Below are 17,126 nucleotides of genomic sequence, written 5' to 3'. Positions count from 1 at the left end.
AAGGAAGAGTAGAACCAGCAATACTAGCAGAGAAATGGTCAGTAGTTATAGATCTCAGGTTACATTAAGATATCAGTTTCCGTGTCTGGTTTTAGAAGAGGGAGTGAGAAATCGAAAACAATTCGAAAAATGAACTCTTCATATGGTAGATGGCCTGAGGAAAGAAACTTTTCTTGTGTCTGGATGTTATTTTAAATGCCAAAACCTTTCTTAGTTGACTCTGTTAGTTCCAGCTCGTACTGAACACAGATCTTTAAATGTCCACTAGATGTCAGTCTCAGTCAGAGAACAGAGTCAGGACAACACCTTTACTAACTGCAATAACACTAATGTCCTAATTATTAGTACGGCAGGTTCCTTCTTTACCTTCATTTCTAAAACTTGTATGTCGTGTTGTCTAGAAGAACTTATTGAAAAGCCAACTAGGATAACAAATAACCTCAGACAAGAATAGGACTTATGTTCACCAATGAGCCAGACCTTTCATTTTCTGACTGGTTTATCAGACCAAAACACTATTTTATTTTCTAGGAAGCGTTCAAAACAGAGGCATCTAAAATTGAATAATGTTCCTCGTACATATACATATTCAGCAGTCCTACCTCTGGTTGTTGATAGATTATCAGTTTCCCTCCACCATTAAAACTTTACTCCGTCTAAATCCTACTCCTATGCTGCGTTCCAGTTCGTTTTTATCATGCCCTTCACTCGCAAACTTCCCTCCATCTCGTTCACTCGGATGTGCGTCATTGCCTACGTTGCATGAGTGCCCACTACTGGCGGAAACTTTGCAAATGGACTGAACTGGAATGCCCTAAGCCCAAGGGGGTAATCTAGCGCTCGGAAAGCGTTCCACCCCTAGGGGCTGCCATTGCTAACCAAGCCATCACCTGCTGTTAGCATCCCATTGACTCCCATTCATTTTTGAGTCACTTTGACAGTGAATAACTTTACATCTGAGGCGTTTAAAGACTCCATTTGTCCATTGTTTATTTCTAAAGAAACTCGACAATGCATAAAAGGCTCCGTTACCTTGTATCTTACACTATCGCCCCGCAGAAGCTGTTTTTGTAAAAATAGGCTAACTATTGCGTCATAACCAACGCGACTCTGTCACACAGTTGAGAAATTACCGTATAGACCTGAGGAGACGCTCGCAGGCAATCTTTACTGTATATGAGGCCGTCGGGGGGACGTGGAGACATAAAGTCTGATAAAGTCAAGGGGGAAGAATGGGGAGAAGACCATAGTGAGCCAAAAGCAACGGGAGAAAATATTTAAACAACGTGATTCAGCTTTCACTTTCCACAACTACTAGAAGACCTACAGCTGTCAGACAGGAGGCTCACGTCACATCTACGTCCTCAAGCTCAGTCTGCGCTGGCGCAGTTCGCTCAGCCATCAGGAAGTGAGTGCCCCTAGGTTGACTTCATTCTTTCGTCGTCGCCGTTGAATGGGAACGCTCGGTCCATTTCTTTTACTGTCTATGAAGGTTACCTACTCACACTGTACGAGTAGATCGCATGCGATGTAAAGCCAAAGCTCACGATTGATGTGCTCTCACTGTGCGGTCCGACCGTCGAGCGCGTCTTGACTGCTCACACTGTACGGGTGAAAAATGCGCAATAAAACCCCCCATGGCGACGATAGACCATGGTGTATTATAGAGAGGTAAATGCATCAGCTATTGATATCAAGAGCATTTAGAATTTATGTATAAAATTATTATTATTATTAGAGTAGGCCTACTTTTATTATTAAATTGATATTACATTAATTTGCCCCCTCCCCCCAACAATAATGCATAATCGACACACTGCATAATAAAATAATAGATAGATTACTCCTCACTATTTAAAAACATTTAGCCCGATTAAACAAGGAATTATAGGTCTATAATTATATGATTATAATGTCAGAACACTGCAATAATAATGTCCGTCTCAATGAAAAGTAAGAGCAGATTTATCTAAAAACAACTTGTTTAACACAAAATGGGCCTACTTCTCTTCTATTTTTTTCTCACAATATGGACCAAAATAGAAATATTAAGAAAATAAATAAGAAAGAAAATAAGGCAATAGGCTACATTATCAGTATGTTGAATCACATTTATCTCTCGTTGTCTGAGAATATGCGCCTAAAGCTTGTCAGATTTTGCTTTCCCTTTCTGTAGTGAATAATTGACTGGGTTTGAGACTGCGTTTAAACTGCACATCGCGTGATATCCACTGACTCGCGTTCATGAAGAAAAACAACACACTGCAACATGACATTGTGTCAAGATGGAGAAGGTTAAATATTAATTAATATTAAAAAATAAAAATAAAATGTGAAAGTAAAACAAGGAGCCTAGCTAAATTAATGATCAACTAGCTAAATGAATAATATGCACTGGACAAACTGGAGGCACAACAGTTTACTTAATTTCTGCTATTTGACAGCTGCCTACATAATTAAAGATCTCCCCCTTTTAGTTTTCTTCCGTAATGCTTTTAAAAATTAAATGGTTGAACTTCTGCTTTGGCGCAGTGAGGGGAAATAGGGCAATCAGTTCGTGGCTTTGCTTCAGCTGTGCGATAACCTCACGAGGGGCGAGCAGAATTACTGACACGCCAGAAATTCATCCGACCATCCGATTCCCGATCGTGAGAGGTTTGTCGCCCCTCGCTTCCCCCTGTACACGGCACAAACACCTCACGACAAACGACGCACGATAAACCTGAAAATCAGCCCGACCCAAAAAAGAGTCGCACGAGTCAGAATTCGAACGAAAATCGCACAGTGTATGCCCAGCTTAAGGCTACTAGAAACTTCTAGGCAGGTTTGTGGAAGCTAAACTGCAGGACCAAATGAGTCTTAATTTAGGCCAGACTCCGCTTTATCGAACCTAATAATAAAGAATTAAAGTTAAAGGTGTTCAGATCAAAGCACACACAGTATTACTCTATTTACATACAGTCTTGTTCAAAATAATAGCAGTACAATGTGACTAACCAGAATAATCAAGGTTTTTAGTATATTTTTTTATTGCTACGTGGCAAACAAGTTACCAGTAGGTTCAGTAGATTCTCAGAAAACAAGCAAGACCCAGCATTCATGATATCCACGCTCTTAAGGCTGTGCAATTGGGCAATTAGTTGAAAGGGGTGTGTTCAAAAAAATAGCAGTGTCTACCTTTGACTGTACAAACTCAAAACTATTTTGTACAAACATTTTTTTTTCTGGGATTTAGCAATCCTGTGAATCACTAAACTAATATTTAGTTGTATGACCACAGTTTTTTAAAACTGCTTGACATCTGTGTGGCATGGAGTCAACCAACTTGTGGCACCTCTCAGCTGTTATTCCACTCCATGATTCTTTAACAACATTCCACAATTCATTCACATTTCTTGGTTTTGCTTCAGAAACAGCATTTTTGATATCACCCCACAAGTTCTCAATTGGATTAAGGTCTGGAGATTGGGCTGGCCACTCCATAACATTAATTTTGTTGGTTTGGAACCAAGACTTTGCCCGTTTACTAGTGTGTTTTGGGTCATTGTCTTGTTGAAACAACCGTTTCAAGGGCATGTCCTCTTCAGCATAGGGCAACATGACCTCTTCAAGTATTTTAACATATGCAAACTGATCCATGATCCCTGGTATGCGATAAATAGGCCCAACACCATAGTAGGAGAAACATGCCCATATCATGATGCTTGCACCTCCATGCTTCACTGTCTTCACTGTGTACTGTGGCTTGAATTCAGAGTTTGGGGGTCGTCTCACAAACTGCCTGTGGCCCTTGGACCCAAAAAGAACAATTTTACTCTCATCAGTCCACAAAATGTTCCTCCATTTCTCTTTAGGCCAGTTGATGTGTTCTTTGGCAAATTGTAACCTCTTCTGCACATGCCTTTTTTTTAACAGAGGGACTTTGCGGGGGATTCTTGAAAATAGATTAGCTTCACACAGACGTCTTCTAACTGTCACAGTACTTACAGGTAACTCCAGACTGTCTTTGATCATCCTGGAGGTGATCATTGGCTGAGCCTTTGCCATTCTGGTTATTCTTCTATCCATTTTGATGGTTGTCTTCCGTTTTCTTCCACGTCTCTCTGGTTTTGCTCTCCATTTGAAGGCATTGGAGATCATTTTAGCTGAACAGCCTATCATTTTTTGCACCTCTTTATAGGTTTTCCCCTCTCTAATCAACTTTTTAATCAAAGTACGCTGTTCTTCTGAACAATGTCTTGAACGACCCATTTTCCTCAGCTTTCAAATGCATGTTCAACAAGTGTTGGCTTCATCCTTAAATAGGGGCCACCTGATTCACACCTGTTTCTTCACAAAATTGATGACCTCAGTGATTGAATGCCACACTGCTATTTTTTTGAACACACCCCTTTCAACTAATTGCCCAATTGCACAGCCTTAAGAGCGTGCATATCATGAATGCTGGGTCTCATTTGTTTTCTGAGAATCTACCGAACCTACTGGTAACTTGTTTGCCACGTTGCAATAAAAAAAATATATGAAAAACCTTGATTATTCTGGTTAGTCACATTGTACTGCTATTATTTTGAACAAGACTGTATATGGCCAGAGTTTGTGCATCGAGCAGATTAGAGGAAAAATAAGCTTTTATCTGTTGATTTCCTTTTCTGTTAATCGAAGGTGAAACAAGAACATTACTAGTTCTTTTGTTGTTTGGTTATGTATTATTAGAAGAAAGGAAAAATATGTCTTTTCATTTTAGAAAAATAAAAGAATGAGCAGAAGGGACACGGACCAGTTATTCATCAAATCAGTTCTTTATTGAATTAAAGCAGTTCACCAGATAAATCAACCACCTTCATGTTTGATCAATGTTCATAAATGATAAAGAAAACAAAACGTATACATGGCAATGAGAATAATAAGGCTTCAGGTAAACGATTGTCACATTGGTAGTGTGTAAAACGAGCCGCTCATCCTCATTACCGTTCATATCCTCCTGATGATCAGTCAACGGCTACACCTGCATCCCGCTTATATCGCAATAGTGCAAAAGGAAACCAGTGCAAATATTTCACTGAGTTTGGTCCCCAAATGACAAACTAGATCCCCATCAAACACACCAAATGCCCGACTAAAGAAGAAGAGACACAGAAGAAACAGACTGGATGGATGAGAAAGTCCTTCACTTGGTAATCGTAGTGTGTGTGTGTGTGTGTGGCGACTCCAGCGATGCTCATGTGTTGTAGCGATCCTGCAGGAAAACACTGAGTTTAGTAGCACATCCATGTCACTTAAAGGGGCCTTAATCTTGGCAATTTGCTGATCAAATCTTCATTAAAATTAACATACAATACGAAATGGACTTTAAAGAAAGGCTTTCTAAAACAAAACTCAATAATAAATCATTTCTGACCCACTGTCACACACATCTCTGCTCTTTTCATAATCGATATAGCCTAGATGTTATTTATAAACAGCAGTATAGTATTTAAACATAAATATGAAAACACATTTCTTAAAGGGTTACTTCAGCGATTGAGCATCTGGCTTTGTATCAGCAGAAACCCGAGGGCATTGGAATGAATGTGCTTCTGACATTATATTGAACACACACCTTCAGTTTTTAATCGTAGTGTCTGTTCTCGAACTCAACTCATTTAATGAAGACAAAGCGCAGTGGGAAAGTGATCCAGTAGACATGGCTTTGGGTGTGGCCTCGTAGGGCAGCGAAGCAATGCATTCTGGGAATTGTTGTCTTTTCTCAGTCTAGAAGGCACCAACTGAACTACATAACGACTACAGTAATGACCCAAAGCGTAATGCTAAATCACTGCGGTAACCCTTTAATGGGTTCAGCTTCATAAACTGACCTGTATGGAGGACACGACTCCGCTGGCCATGACCGACAGCTTTCCCGCCACGGTGCGAACGCCGCTCTTCAGCTGCATCATATCCGGCACGGCGGGCATCATGTTACTCAAGCGGGACGAGCCGCCGGACGCTAGCACACAACCACAAACAGATAAGTCACTTACATTCCAAAGGTAACCAAGAATGGGCCGTTTGGCGGAGCTCTACGAGAGGAGCGCACCTGCTGATTTCTTCTGCTCGTCAAACAGATCCGCCGAGCTGATGGCCGAACTGCCCGAGTAGTTCTCCAGCCGCGCCCGCACTTCATACTAAAACACGGGAAAAACACCAGCGTTTAACACAACTACATTAAATAATGTTATGAGATTTGTATTTTTGCATAAACAAATAAGAAATGTTTAAAAATATGTTTAAACATGAAACTAAACCACCAGGAGTTGGCAACAGGTGAGTCTTAATGAGCAAATCTTGAGTCGATTCATTCAAACACTGACCATCTTAACGAGTGAGTCATTGAGTCGATTCATTCAAACACTGACCATCTTAACGATTGAGTCGATTCATTCAAACACTGACCATCTTAATGAGTGAGTCATTGAGTCGATTCATTCAAACACTGACCATCTTAATGAGTGAGTCACTGAGTCGATTCATTCAAACACTGACCATCTTAATGAGTGAGTCACTGAGTCGATTCATTCAAACACTGACCATCTTAATGAGTGAGTCACTGAGTCGATTCATTCAAACACTGACCATCTTAATGAGTGAGTCACTGAGTCGATTCATTCAAACACTGACCATCTTAATGAGTGAGTCATTGAGTCGATTCATTTAAACACTGACCATCTTAAAGAGTGAGTCATTGAGTCGATTCATTCAAACACTGACCATCTTAACGAGTGAGTCATTGAGTCGATTCATTCAAACACTGACCATCTTAATGAGTGAGTCATTGAGTCGATTCATTCAAACACTGACCATCTTAATGAGTGAGTCATTGAGTCGATTCATTCAAACACTGACCATCTTAAAGAGTGAGTCATTGAGTCGATTCATTCAAACACTGACCATCTTAATGAGTGAGTCATTGAGTCGATTCATTCAAACACTGACCATCTTAATGAGTGAGTCATTTAGTCGATTCATTCAAATGGCTGATTCATTCAAACACTGACCATCTTAATGAGTGAGTCATTTAGTCGATTCATTCAAATGGCTGATTCATTCAAACACTGACCATCTTAATGAGTGAGTCATTTAGTCGATTCATTCAAATGGCTGATTCATTCAAACACTGACCATCTTAATGAGTGAGTCATTTAGTCGATTCATTCAAATGGCTGATTCATTCAAGAATGAGGCAGTCGTTTACGAACAGGTTATTGAATCTTTGATTCAACCGATTCATTTAAACACTGAATCATTCAGTAACACACTGTTGCTGTGAGAGGCATTATGGTTCTGCTGTTTGAAACTATTTTCGCTGCTAAAATAGATCAAAAACAGTCAATATTACATCTATAATGTAGGTGACTATGTTAATTAATTGTTTAATGAACTGTCATATGAAATCCGTGTCATTTTCAGTCGTGATGGTATTCAGGGAAATACACTTTTGGTCATATGATGTTGTTTAACTGATGTTGTATAATATGTTGTTATAAATATAAAAACTGCACATGTTGAATGTTTCTTCAAAAAAAACCCAAGCTCTCGCTTGCGGGGCTTCACCTCAGAGTTGTCCTGCTTGCCGAAGAACATGTCGGATGAAATGGCCTTGGCGTTGGCAAACTTCCTCTGCGCATCATCAGAGACAAACTGCGGCTCCATCGTCCTCCTCGCCACGGTCCTGTGGGAAAACAAGAGCGTTCAGCGCACGGCCTGCTGGGATTGAGGCAGAGCATAGGACAGCCTAGTCTGACCTCTCTGAGTTCAGGTCGATGTTGGCCTGCTGAAAGAAGAACGGATCTGACGACTGTTCATCCAGGAGCCTATGGAAGAGGCAGGAGATGAGCGAGAGCACAGGACACACACACACTCAGAGTTCAGCAGCGACGCGTCACCTGCTGGAGAAGCGCTTATCCTCCTCCTCCTCGTCCTCCTGATGCGATCTTCTGCTGGACGAGCTCAGAGCCGGAGCCTCCTGCTTTATGATCCGCATTTCCTCCATCACAGAGTGTGACAGGCCGCTGGAAGACAAACCAACGCTTAGCTCCGCCCACACTGACATCTCATTGGACAAAACAAAACGCATTAGCGCCTACCCATTTATTCAAGGATTCAGAAGTTTTCTTCTTTTCATTCATCAAAACATGTTTAGTTTTACAACTGAAATTAAAGATTTATCAGGACATTTGCAGTTAGTCGATGCGTTCATGAGCTCAAGGCTAGATTATTGTAATGCTCTACTGGGTGGTTGCCCTGCTCGCTTAATAAACAAACTCCAGCTGGTCCAAAACGCAGCAGCTCGAGTTCTTACTAGAACCAGAAGGTAAAAGGTTTATCAGGACAGTTGCAGCCTATCGGTCAAAGCCCAGTGAGGTCTGGCCTGGAGGAGCAGGCGCTCTCACACACACAGACACACACACACACACACACACACACACACACACACACAGACACAGACTGACCTGCGTGCGCCGAAGCCCATGCCAAGCCGCTCTGCCTGCTCCTTCCTCTGGCCCCCCAGACGGCTCATCTCCTGCTCGTTCCTCCTTGCGCTCCTCTGCAGCTCCAGACTGTCAAACGAGTGGCTCAGGGACGGACCTCTGCGCGCACACACACACACACACACAGAGAGGTGTGAAATGAGAGCTGAAATGAGTGCGTTAGGATGAAGAGGAAGCGTGGCATGCTCACGTGGGGTGTTTAGCGTCGGCATCGCTGCTCTTCATCTCCTCCTGGAGTCGGTCCACGGCCTGAGCTCGTTTCTGCTGCGCACTGAAGCTCTGACTGCTGACCTTCTGCGCACCCAGACCGGCCTTCTTGCTGCCCATCTGACACACACACACACACACACAGAAACTCAGCTCATCTGAACAATGTCTGAAACTGAGCATTATTAGCTCTTCTCCTGGAAACTCACAGCTTTCCTGCCAGTGGTGGCGGTGGGCTTCTTCTTGAGCAGAGAGGGCAGCTCTGCAAGAGAGGGTTAGGAGTTATGAATATGACGATGCTTTCAGCGGTGCGGGTCTGTCTGAGGGGTGTGAGTGTCACCTGATGAAGATGATGATGGTGATGAAGGAGATGAGGTGAGATGTTCCACACTGGGACCCTCCTCACCGGGACCGGGACCAGGACCGGCACCTGCACCCATCAAAAACCAACAGTGTCCAGAGAGACCAAACAACACACAACTGTATTGTGTATGTAAAACACCACGGCACACCATCACACCGTTATTATTTCTGTCCTGGACTGGGTCCTGTGCTTGGCTGGTGTTCAGCTGGTGTCCCTCCTTCAGCATGGGCAGCTAAACACACAGATTTAAAGACATTCATGAGCGCAGCCTTACAGACCTGACATCCTGTTCACTGTTCTGGGTGGTTGCTAAAGTGTTCTGGGTGGTTGCTAGGGTGTTATCTGATGGAGAAAATGTGAGCCAAAACGACTGTACAGCCAAATCAAATTCTGTTGCAACGTTGTCCTGTTTAACACTGAAGCTGCTTTGAAACAATCGGCATTGTAAAAGCGCTATATAAATAAAGTTGATTGATTGATTGATTATCTGATGGGGAAAATGTGAGTGGTGCTTGCCATGGCAAAACTCAGCACTCAGTTGCTATGATGTCTCTAGGCGGTGGCAGTTGTTAGGGTGTTCTGGGTAGTTGCTAGGGTGTTCTGCATGGTTGCAAGGGTGTTCTGGGCGGTTGCTAGGGTGTTCTGGGCGGTTGCTAGTTGTAACAGATGGATATTACATAGTTTTAACACAGCTAGTCGATGCTTACATGCTTTTGCATGATGCCATCACATTTTGACTCTGTTTTTAATAAATGAGTTTATTAATGAGTTTAATAAATGCATGATTTAACTCTTAGCTAATCACTATTAGCATGTAGCTATTCACTACTAGCACGTGTAACACGTTGGATGTCCTGTTTGCTAGCATTGAGTCAAAAGAACCCCCATGTCTCCATGATGTTCTAATGCAGAGATATAGGTCTTTGCTGAATGGTTGCTAGGGTATTCTGGGCGGTTGCTAGGGTGTTATCTGACGGAGAAAATGTGAGTGGTGCTTGCCATGGCAAAACTTGGCACTCTGTTGGTTTGATGTCTCGGTGGTTGCTATGGTGTTCTGGGCTGTTGCTAGGGTGTTCTGGACTGTTTCTAGGGTGTAATGGGCTGTTGCTAGGGTGTTCAGGGTGGTTGCTAGGGCGTTCTAGATGGTTGCTAGTTGTAACAGATGGACATTATATAGTTTGGAGCTTGTAGCATGTTTTAACATAACTAGTCGATGCTAACATGATTTTGCATGATGCTATCACATTTTGACTCGTTTTTATCAGTTTGTAATAATTTAACACATAGCTAATCACTATTAGCATGTAGCTATTCACTGCTAACATGAGTAGCATATTAGATGTCTTGTTTGCTAACATTGAGTCAAAAGAACCCCCATGTCTCCACAATGTTCTAATGCAGAGATATAGGTATTTGCAGAATGGTTGCTAGGGTACTCAGTTTGGTTGCTAGGGAGTGGTTTGTCAGCTGCCAATGATGATGATGACACTCCAAAGGATGCATGTCAGTACGAATGATATAAACCAACATCAATCCCAGATTTGAAGATATCCTTCTTTGGGTTTGGGTTGCTAGGGTGCTCAACAATGGTTGTTAGGCACTAGTGAAAGTGATTGGCTGCTTGCTGCCCCACACTCTTGTTGCTAGGGTGCTCAACAATGGTTGTTAGGAACTAGTGAAAGTGATTGACTGCTTGCTGCCCCGCACTCTTGTTGCTAGGGTGCTCTAAATCGTTGCTAGGGTGTGGCCTGGTAGCTTCATGATGATCCTGAGAGGCTGATTGGATGTCTGAGTGAACTGAGACCGCCCCTTGTCTCTATGACTCTTTGATCAAGAGTTATGTTTGATACCAAATCCATATGCAAGTTCCCATAGTAGGAAAAACACACGAGCACTTCCTGTTTAAAATGGCTGACCTGAATGTGCTGAGAGAAGAAGTCCTCCTGTCTGTCTACAGGTGACGTGGGTGAGAGCGGAGCCTGACTGTCCAGCCACAGCTAGAGAGAGAGAGAGAGAGAGAGACAGAGACGTGAGCTTCTTCCTCCTCCTCATCATCATCATCATGACCACATGACCTGTGACATCACCTCAGTGCCGTGCTGTCGGGTGGCCTGATTGGCCAGGCTCTTGATGCGCTCGCGGTACAGTAGCGCCGCCCTGCTGCTGTATTTGATGTTGGCGGCGCTGGAGGTGCAGCCGTGCTGACTGAAGAAGGCACTCTGTGGGACACACACACACGTCACAGACACAGGACAAGACAGCGAGAGATCGTCATCACACACACACACACACTCACCGCGCTGGCGTTGCCGCCCACCTGCATGCAGCGCAGCTGGAACCAGGACCAGTTGCAGTCCAGCTCCGTCGACCTGCAGAGACAATAATCAGAGAACCGGAGAGCCACAGCCATAATCAATATACAGTCTAGCTTGAATCTTCTCTTCTCTTGTTGGGTTTCCTTCCTTTTGACTGAATCATATGGTTTATGTTATATGATATTTTATTCTTTTATGAGCTGAAACACTAAAGATGTAAAAAATTATTTACAAAATAAGTTACCTGGTTGCCTTAATTTTGAGTTAATCCAATGAACATGTTTAAGACAACCTTTATTCATGTATTATTAAAAAAATAAAAATAATATATATAGTTTTTATTTTATTTTTTAAAGAAGCGTATTGGGTGATTGTGTGTGCTTTATTTGTGATGACGCCAAACATGCCAAATTGTGCCATTTCTTGATTTATCATGTGGTTCAGATACAATAATATTCTGAGTTTCTATTTATTAAGCCAATTTCCTTCATTGTATCAACTTGTTATTAAATTTCATAAAAATGTATTTTAAGGCAACCGGGTTACTTCCTTTAGTAAGTTAAAGCAACGCTGTAGTATATTTGTTCCCGTGTGTCCGTCTTCTCTCCGAGGAGCAGAGCGTGTGACCAGTGTGTTTTGGAGAGTGTGTTGTGTTCGGTGTGACCTTCCAGAGACTGTGATAGTGTTATCTGTGTGTTTGTGCGCAGTCTTGAGAAACCGCTGCTGAACCGAACTGGGGAGAGATTGCCTACGAGCTCCTCGTGAGACCTGAAGCTGGTCAAACTGCAGAGTGTGTATGTACACACACTCCTGACTCTTGGTCTTCAGTCTTAAACGGTTATCCCCTATAAGAAATATACACTGTAGATTTGAGGAGCCGTCATGTGCTATCTGTGAAAATATCCAACCAAAGCAAAACGGCAGGCAAGTTGGGTTGAGTTGAGGTGCAGATAAAATTAACTTGAATTATTCATAATGTCTTAATATGAACTGTAAGGCAAAGCGAGGGAGTGGCAATAGCTAACAAGCCAATAAGTGCCTATTTTATTCTAGGGGAAAAGTGACTTCATTACAAAACAGCAGCACAAAATAACGTCTGTTCACAGCTGGCGGGCTTGAATAACTCCAGAAATCCCCGAGATTAAACATGTCAATTAATTATAAAAGCAGGTCCAAGGCTCTCCAGTCAGACGTAAACAGAGGAGAAGGCATGAAGTAAAAGCCTTTATTTGGTATGGCTTACGTCATTTTAAAAATACAAGAGCCAACATGTTTCAACCAACAAATGTCTTCTTCAGGGCAAAGCAACACACAGAATGAGAATGACACCAACTTCAGTTTAACCCCACCCATTGACCCAAAACATTCAATCAGCCGAATGAGGCCTACAGTGAGCACATCAGACATACAATACAATACAATCATAAGAACATGGAAACATGTCATGAAATGTCACATTTTTATGCTGTGTTTTCCATGTCCTTATGATGGTTGTGTTTGTATTTTTTAACTTGGCTTTTTCTGTCTTTGTTTTTTTTCTAATATGTGACACTTCCTCTCCAGGTACAGGGACGATCTTTACAGGATGAACAAATGGTCATCACATTTTATATTATCATATTTAAATGTTATTTTTAGAGTCTTGAACTGCTGGAAAACCTGCGTTTCTGCCACAATACCAGAAACCCTGCAGAAACTAAACTGCCAAAGTAATGTGCCGTACCAATCAAGGTTGATTAGCACCATTTGTATCTCCTGAAACTAAATGATGCCAAATGCTGGAGCCCTCTGACTTCTAGAAACTACGGTAGTCACTGCGGACCAGAAACATTCAGTTATTTTCAACAGAAGAAAGAAACTCACCCAGGGTTAAAGCAACTGGGGAGAGCAAATGTTGACAAAGGTTATATTTCTCAGAATTAAAGATCAGAGCCCTTGTTCTTCCTACCCCAGCCCTCTTTGATCTGTGATCATCCACCCTAAAAACACATATACACACCCTTTAGTTCACAGCAAGTGTGCCACACGAGTCCTGAAGACTGAAGCCAAAGCGTCTCGGCCCCATATTCAGACACTGGTGGCGTCACTTAACCCTTAAATACTTACGTCATTCACTACCCTCCTCCTCCTCATTCAGTTTAGAAAGTTAGACACCAACCTTCTTAGTTTTCCTCAATCGATTCATTTTAAACAATATAAGAAGAAAAAATGTAAAGAATTATAATTGAATGCCTGTTTTTCCACTAGTCACAATGGATAACGACCCGAGGTGTGTAAGAATGTTTGCACAATGATAAATGAATCTATAATGACATATCTATACTGATATGCAATGGTGAAGTGACGTTGCACTCATAGTCACAGCAGGCAGAAAACAAAAGAATAACAATTATAAACTGCAAAACTTGAAACGGCTCAGTGATTTACTGCAGAGAGCAAGAACTAAACACAATCAGATATTGGTGTGACTGTCTCTCAATGATGGATGTGCTCAAGAAGCTGGCACTGATCAAAATATTGATTCTGAAGACGTTGAGTTTGGAGGATATGCGTGAGATGGCGAATAGGAGCAGATGCTGAAGGTAAACGAGCTCTGATGAGGACATATGATGATGGGATAAAACACCTGCTCTAACATCAGGAGCTTTATATATTATCGCCACAGGTAGAGATCAATCCATACAGATCCGGGTCGCTAATGACCCGAATATGTAAAAATGCATTTAAAGGTTAAGAGGGCTCGTCCATCTCTGAGTTCCTACAGTGTATTTGCACTCCTGGGTCCGTGTGAGCGTTCACTGGTGTGTATGATGACGGAGAGTGTGTGTGTGAGTGTGTGTATACCTGATGAAGGAAAGGTGAACCCCCAGAGAGCGATGTGTCCCGGAGCAGTCGATGCAGAGGAACACGCCGTACGTGATGCTGGCCCAGCTGGGGTTCTTCACGGAGCAGTCGAAGCACATCTGACACACACACACACACACACACACACACACACACACACACACACACACACACAATTATATAATAGCAAAAGAGTGAGTGAGAGAGCCAATCAGATCAAAGGCGGGGCTTACTGTTAGGGCGAAGTCCAACACCCTAGGGTTAAAGCTTAGGGTTAAGGCCAGTATACTTCACATTTTACCAAAATGTGACATATCGTATCGCCAAATTGTGCAGTTTCCCCCCATAATCAGTCACCCTTTACGATTGCCTATGTTTAACCAATGAAAGGTGTTAAAAAGAGCATCTCGCATCCCCATTGGCTCCTCAAACTGTCAGTCAAACCTCAAGACTCCACCCACCTCTATCGCCTCTGCTTGTTTGCAGTGCAGCGGTAAATGATGATTACGATGGCCCCCTTTTGCTGCTAAAACAGCCCGGCATGGACTCAACTTTAGGGTTAAGGCCAAAGTGTACTTCACTTTTACGCGCAACAGGGTCAGTGAAGAGCGTGCAGCGAATTTCGTCATTAGAAGAGTACTTCTACTACTTCGATTTTTTGCGTAACAGGTTACACATGCTATTTTTTGCCGTATTTGGGTTGTAACTGGTGCCGAGCGACTGCTCAAAGAGCCGAGCGATTGCTCATGTGCCGAATTGTATTTGAATCACAATTCGAATTGTTTTGTGTAGAAACACGTTACATTTCGGTGTAGTTATAATTAGCTAAACATTTCATGTTTGAGAATTGTTTTACAATAAAAACATTCAGCAACCAACAATGAGATCGAACAATGTAAACGACTTGATATTTTTAATGAAATTTCACCATTTTGGATAGAAAATATGACATTATTGATGTAAATCATAACTTAAGTTGAAGGGACAAGAACCTTTTTGAATGTTTACATACACACGAGTGCATGTGCAAATATATTTGATTTGCTCCTTATGTCATGGTGACTTGATCTGATGGGCCACTTTAATCCTCCTGTGCCTTAGGTGCGTTGAGATGTACACACAGACACACTGTCAGCCAACATTTAATGGTTTCTCACTTTGTTTTTTCTTGTTCTGTCTAAGTAATTTCCCCCGAAAACACGACTCAAGCAGTCCGTGCAGTAGTTTTGAGGAGTAAAGCGGTTTAAGAGCGCCGTGACGCAGAAAAACAGCAACTTCATCTGCCATATGTTTGCTATTTAACTGTGACGTGTCAGGAGTCTTCCTGCTTCCCCCTCTCCTGCGGTCTCGGGACGGGAGAGAGGAGTGTGTGTGTGAGTGGGTGACTGTGAGTGTGTGTGTGTGTCTCACCTTGTTGGTGGACACGGAGCGCAGTCGCTTGAGGACGGCGGAGATGTCGTGTTTACTGGGGTCCGTCATGTTTACAGCTGCGTCAAAGACCGACTGAACAAACTCTCCGCAGCTGCGCTTCACTTCCGCCTGCGCTGACGTCACGCGCCACCCCGCCCGCTGATTGGCCCGAGACACACGTGTACGCGACTCATGCAAAACAGCAGCACAGACTCGGCCATCTGGCTATTTTTAATCATAAACAGGCCAAAAGTTTGGACACATTACTATTATTTGTAATGTTTTTGAAAGAAGCTTCTTCTGTTCAAGCCTGCATTTATTTGATCAAAAATACAGATTTTTTTTTTTAAATATTGTGATATATTACAATTTAAAATATTTGGTTTTCAGTGTATTCTCCTTTAAATGCTGATTTATTTGTGTGATCAGAGCTGAATGTTCAGGATGGTTCCTCCAGTCTTCAGTGATCATGATCCTTCAGAAATCATTCTCAGATGAGGATTCATTAGGAGTTTTGGACGTTCTGCTGACGTATATATCTGAGGAATATAAGATTTAAAAGAACTGCATTTATTCAAAATAAAAACATATTTTAAAATAATATAAATCTCCTTTACTATCATTTTTTATAAATTTAACACATCCTTGCTGAATAAAATTATTGATTGATTTAAAAAAAGAAAAAAAAAGACTGACCCCAAATGACTGACCAGTAAATTCTTGTTAAAAAAGATTTCTATTTTTTTTAAATTTGCTTCTATTTTATTTATTTTTTACTTTTTATTCATCAAAGTATTATAAAAAAGTATCAGTTTATGAAAAAAATATTAAGCAGCAGAACTGTTTCCAACTTTGTATATTTTTATATAAATAATTTCTATATTTCAACATTTCTATATAAATAATTATTTGTGTATACAAATATATATAAATAAATAACCAATATATATCTCAACCCGATAGAGTGGTGGTGTAATGGTGTGGGGGATGCTTTCTTGGCACACTACAAAAATGTTGCCTGGTCTGATAAGTCTGGATTTCTGTTGAGACGTTCAGATGGTAGAGTCAGAATTTGGCGTAACCAGAATGAGAACATGGATCCATCATGCCTTGTTCCCACTGTGCAGGCTGGTGGTGGTGGTGTAATGGTGTGGGGGATGTTTTCTTGGCACACTTTAGGCCCCTTAGTGCCCATTGGGCATCGTTTAAATGCCACGGCCTACCTGAGCATTGTTTCTGACCATGTCCATCCCTTTATGACCACCATGTCCCCATCCTCTGATGGCTACTTCCAGCAGGATAATGCACCATGTCACAAAGCTCCAATCATATCAGATTGGTTTCTTGAACATGCCAATGAGTTGACTGAACTAAAATGGCCGCCACAGTCCCCAGATCTCAACCCAATAGAGCATCTTTGGGATGTGGTGGAACGGGAGCTTCGTGCCCTGGATGTGC

The 17,126-nt window shown here is 42.0% G+C and overlaps 1 protein-coding gene across 1 annotated transcript; it reads right to left on the bottom strand.

Moving 5' to 3' along the window:
- Nucleotides 1-4,778: 4,778 nt before the first annotated feature.
- arfgap3 (ADP-ribosylation factor GTPase activating protein 3) lies at nt 4,779-15,826 on the bottom strand. The gene is made up of 16 exons (XM_067428625.1): nt 15,669-15,826; nt 14,259-14,377; nt 11,396-11,468; nt 11,187-11,318; nt 11,016-11,096; nt 9,256-9,331; nt 9,076-9,165; nt 8,945-8,997; nt 8,719-8,855; nt 8,490-8,627; nt 7,923-8,048; nt 7,782-7,850; nt 7,591-7,708; nt 6,077-6,164; nt 5,856-5,986; nt 4,779-5,236 (listed from the first exon to the last, which is right to left on the bottom strand). The coding sequence occupies exons 1-16, from the start codon at nt 15,735-15,737 to the stop codon at nt 5,219-5,221; spliced, it is 1,518 nt and encodes a 505-aa protein (XP_067284726.1). The 5' UTR covers nt 15,738-15,826; the 3' UTR covers nt 4,779-5,218.
- Between the last annotated feature and the right edge of the window lie 1,300 nt (nt 15,827-17,126).

Source organism: Pseudorasbora parva, chromosome 20 (assembly GCF_024679245.1).
Source record: "Pseudorasbora parva isolate DD20220531a chromosome 20, ASM2467924v1, whole genome shotgun sequence".
Taxonomy (NCBI): domain Eukaryota; kingdom Metazoa; phylum Chordata; class Actinopteri; order Cypriniformes; family Gobionidae; genus Pseudorasbora; species Pseudorasbora parva.
The sequence above is the reverse complement of the archived record's forward strand: the minus strand, read 5'-3'. Positions and strand labels throughout refer to the sequence as shown.

Coding starts and splice junctions, on each gene's coding strand:
- arfgap3 (XM_067428625.1), bottom strand. CDS start 15,737: ATGACGGACCCCAGTAAACACGACATCTCCGCCGTCCTCAAGCGACTG. Junction 8,998..9,075: donor ACCATCATCATCTTCATCAG/GTGACACTCACA, acceptor CCTCTCTTGCAG/AGCTGCCCTCTCTGCTCAAG. Junction 6,165..7,590: donor GCAAGCAGGACAACTCTGAG/GTGAAGCCCCGC, acceptor CCCGTGTTTTAG/TATGAAGTGCGGGCGCGGCT.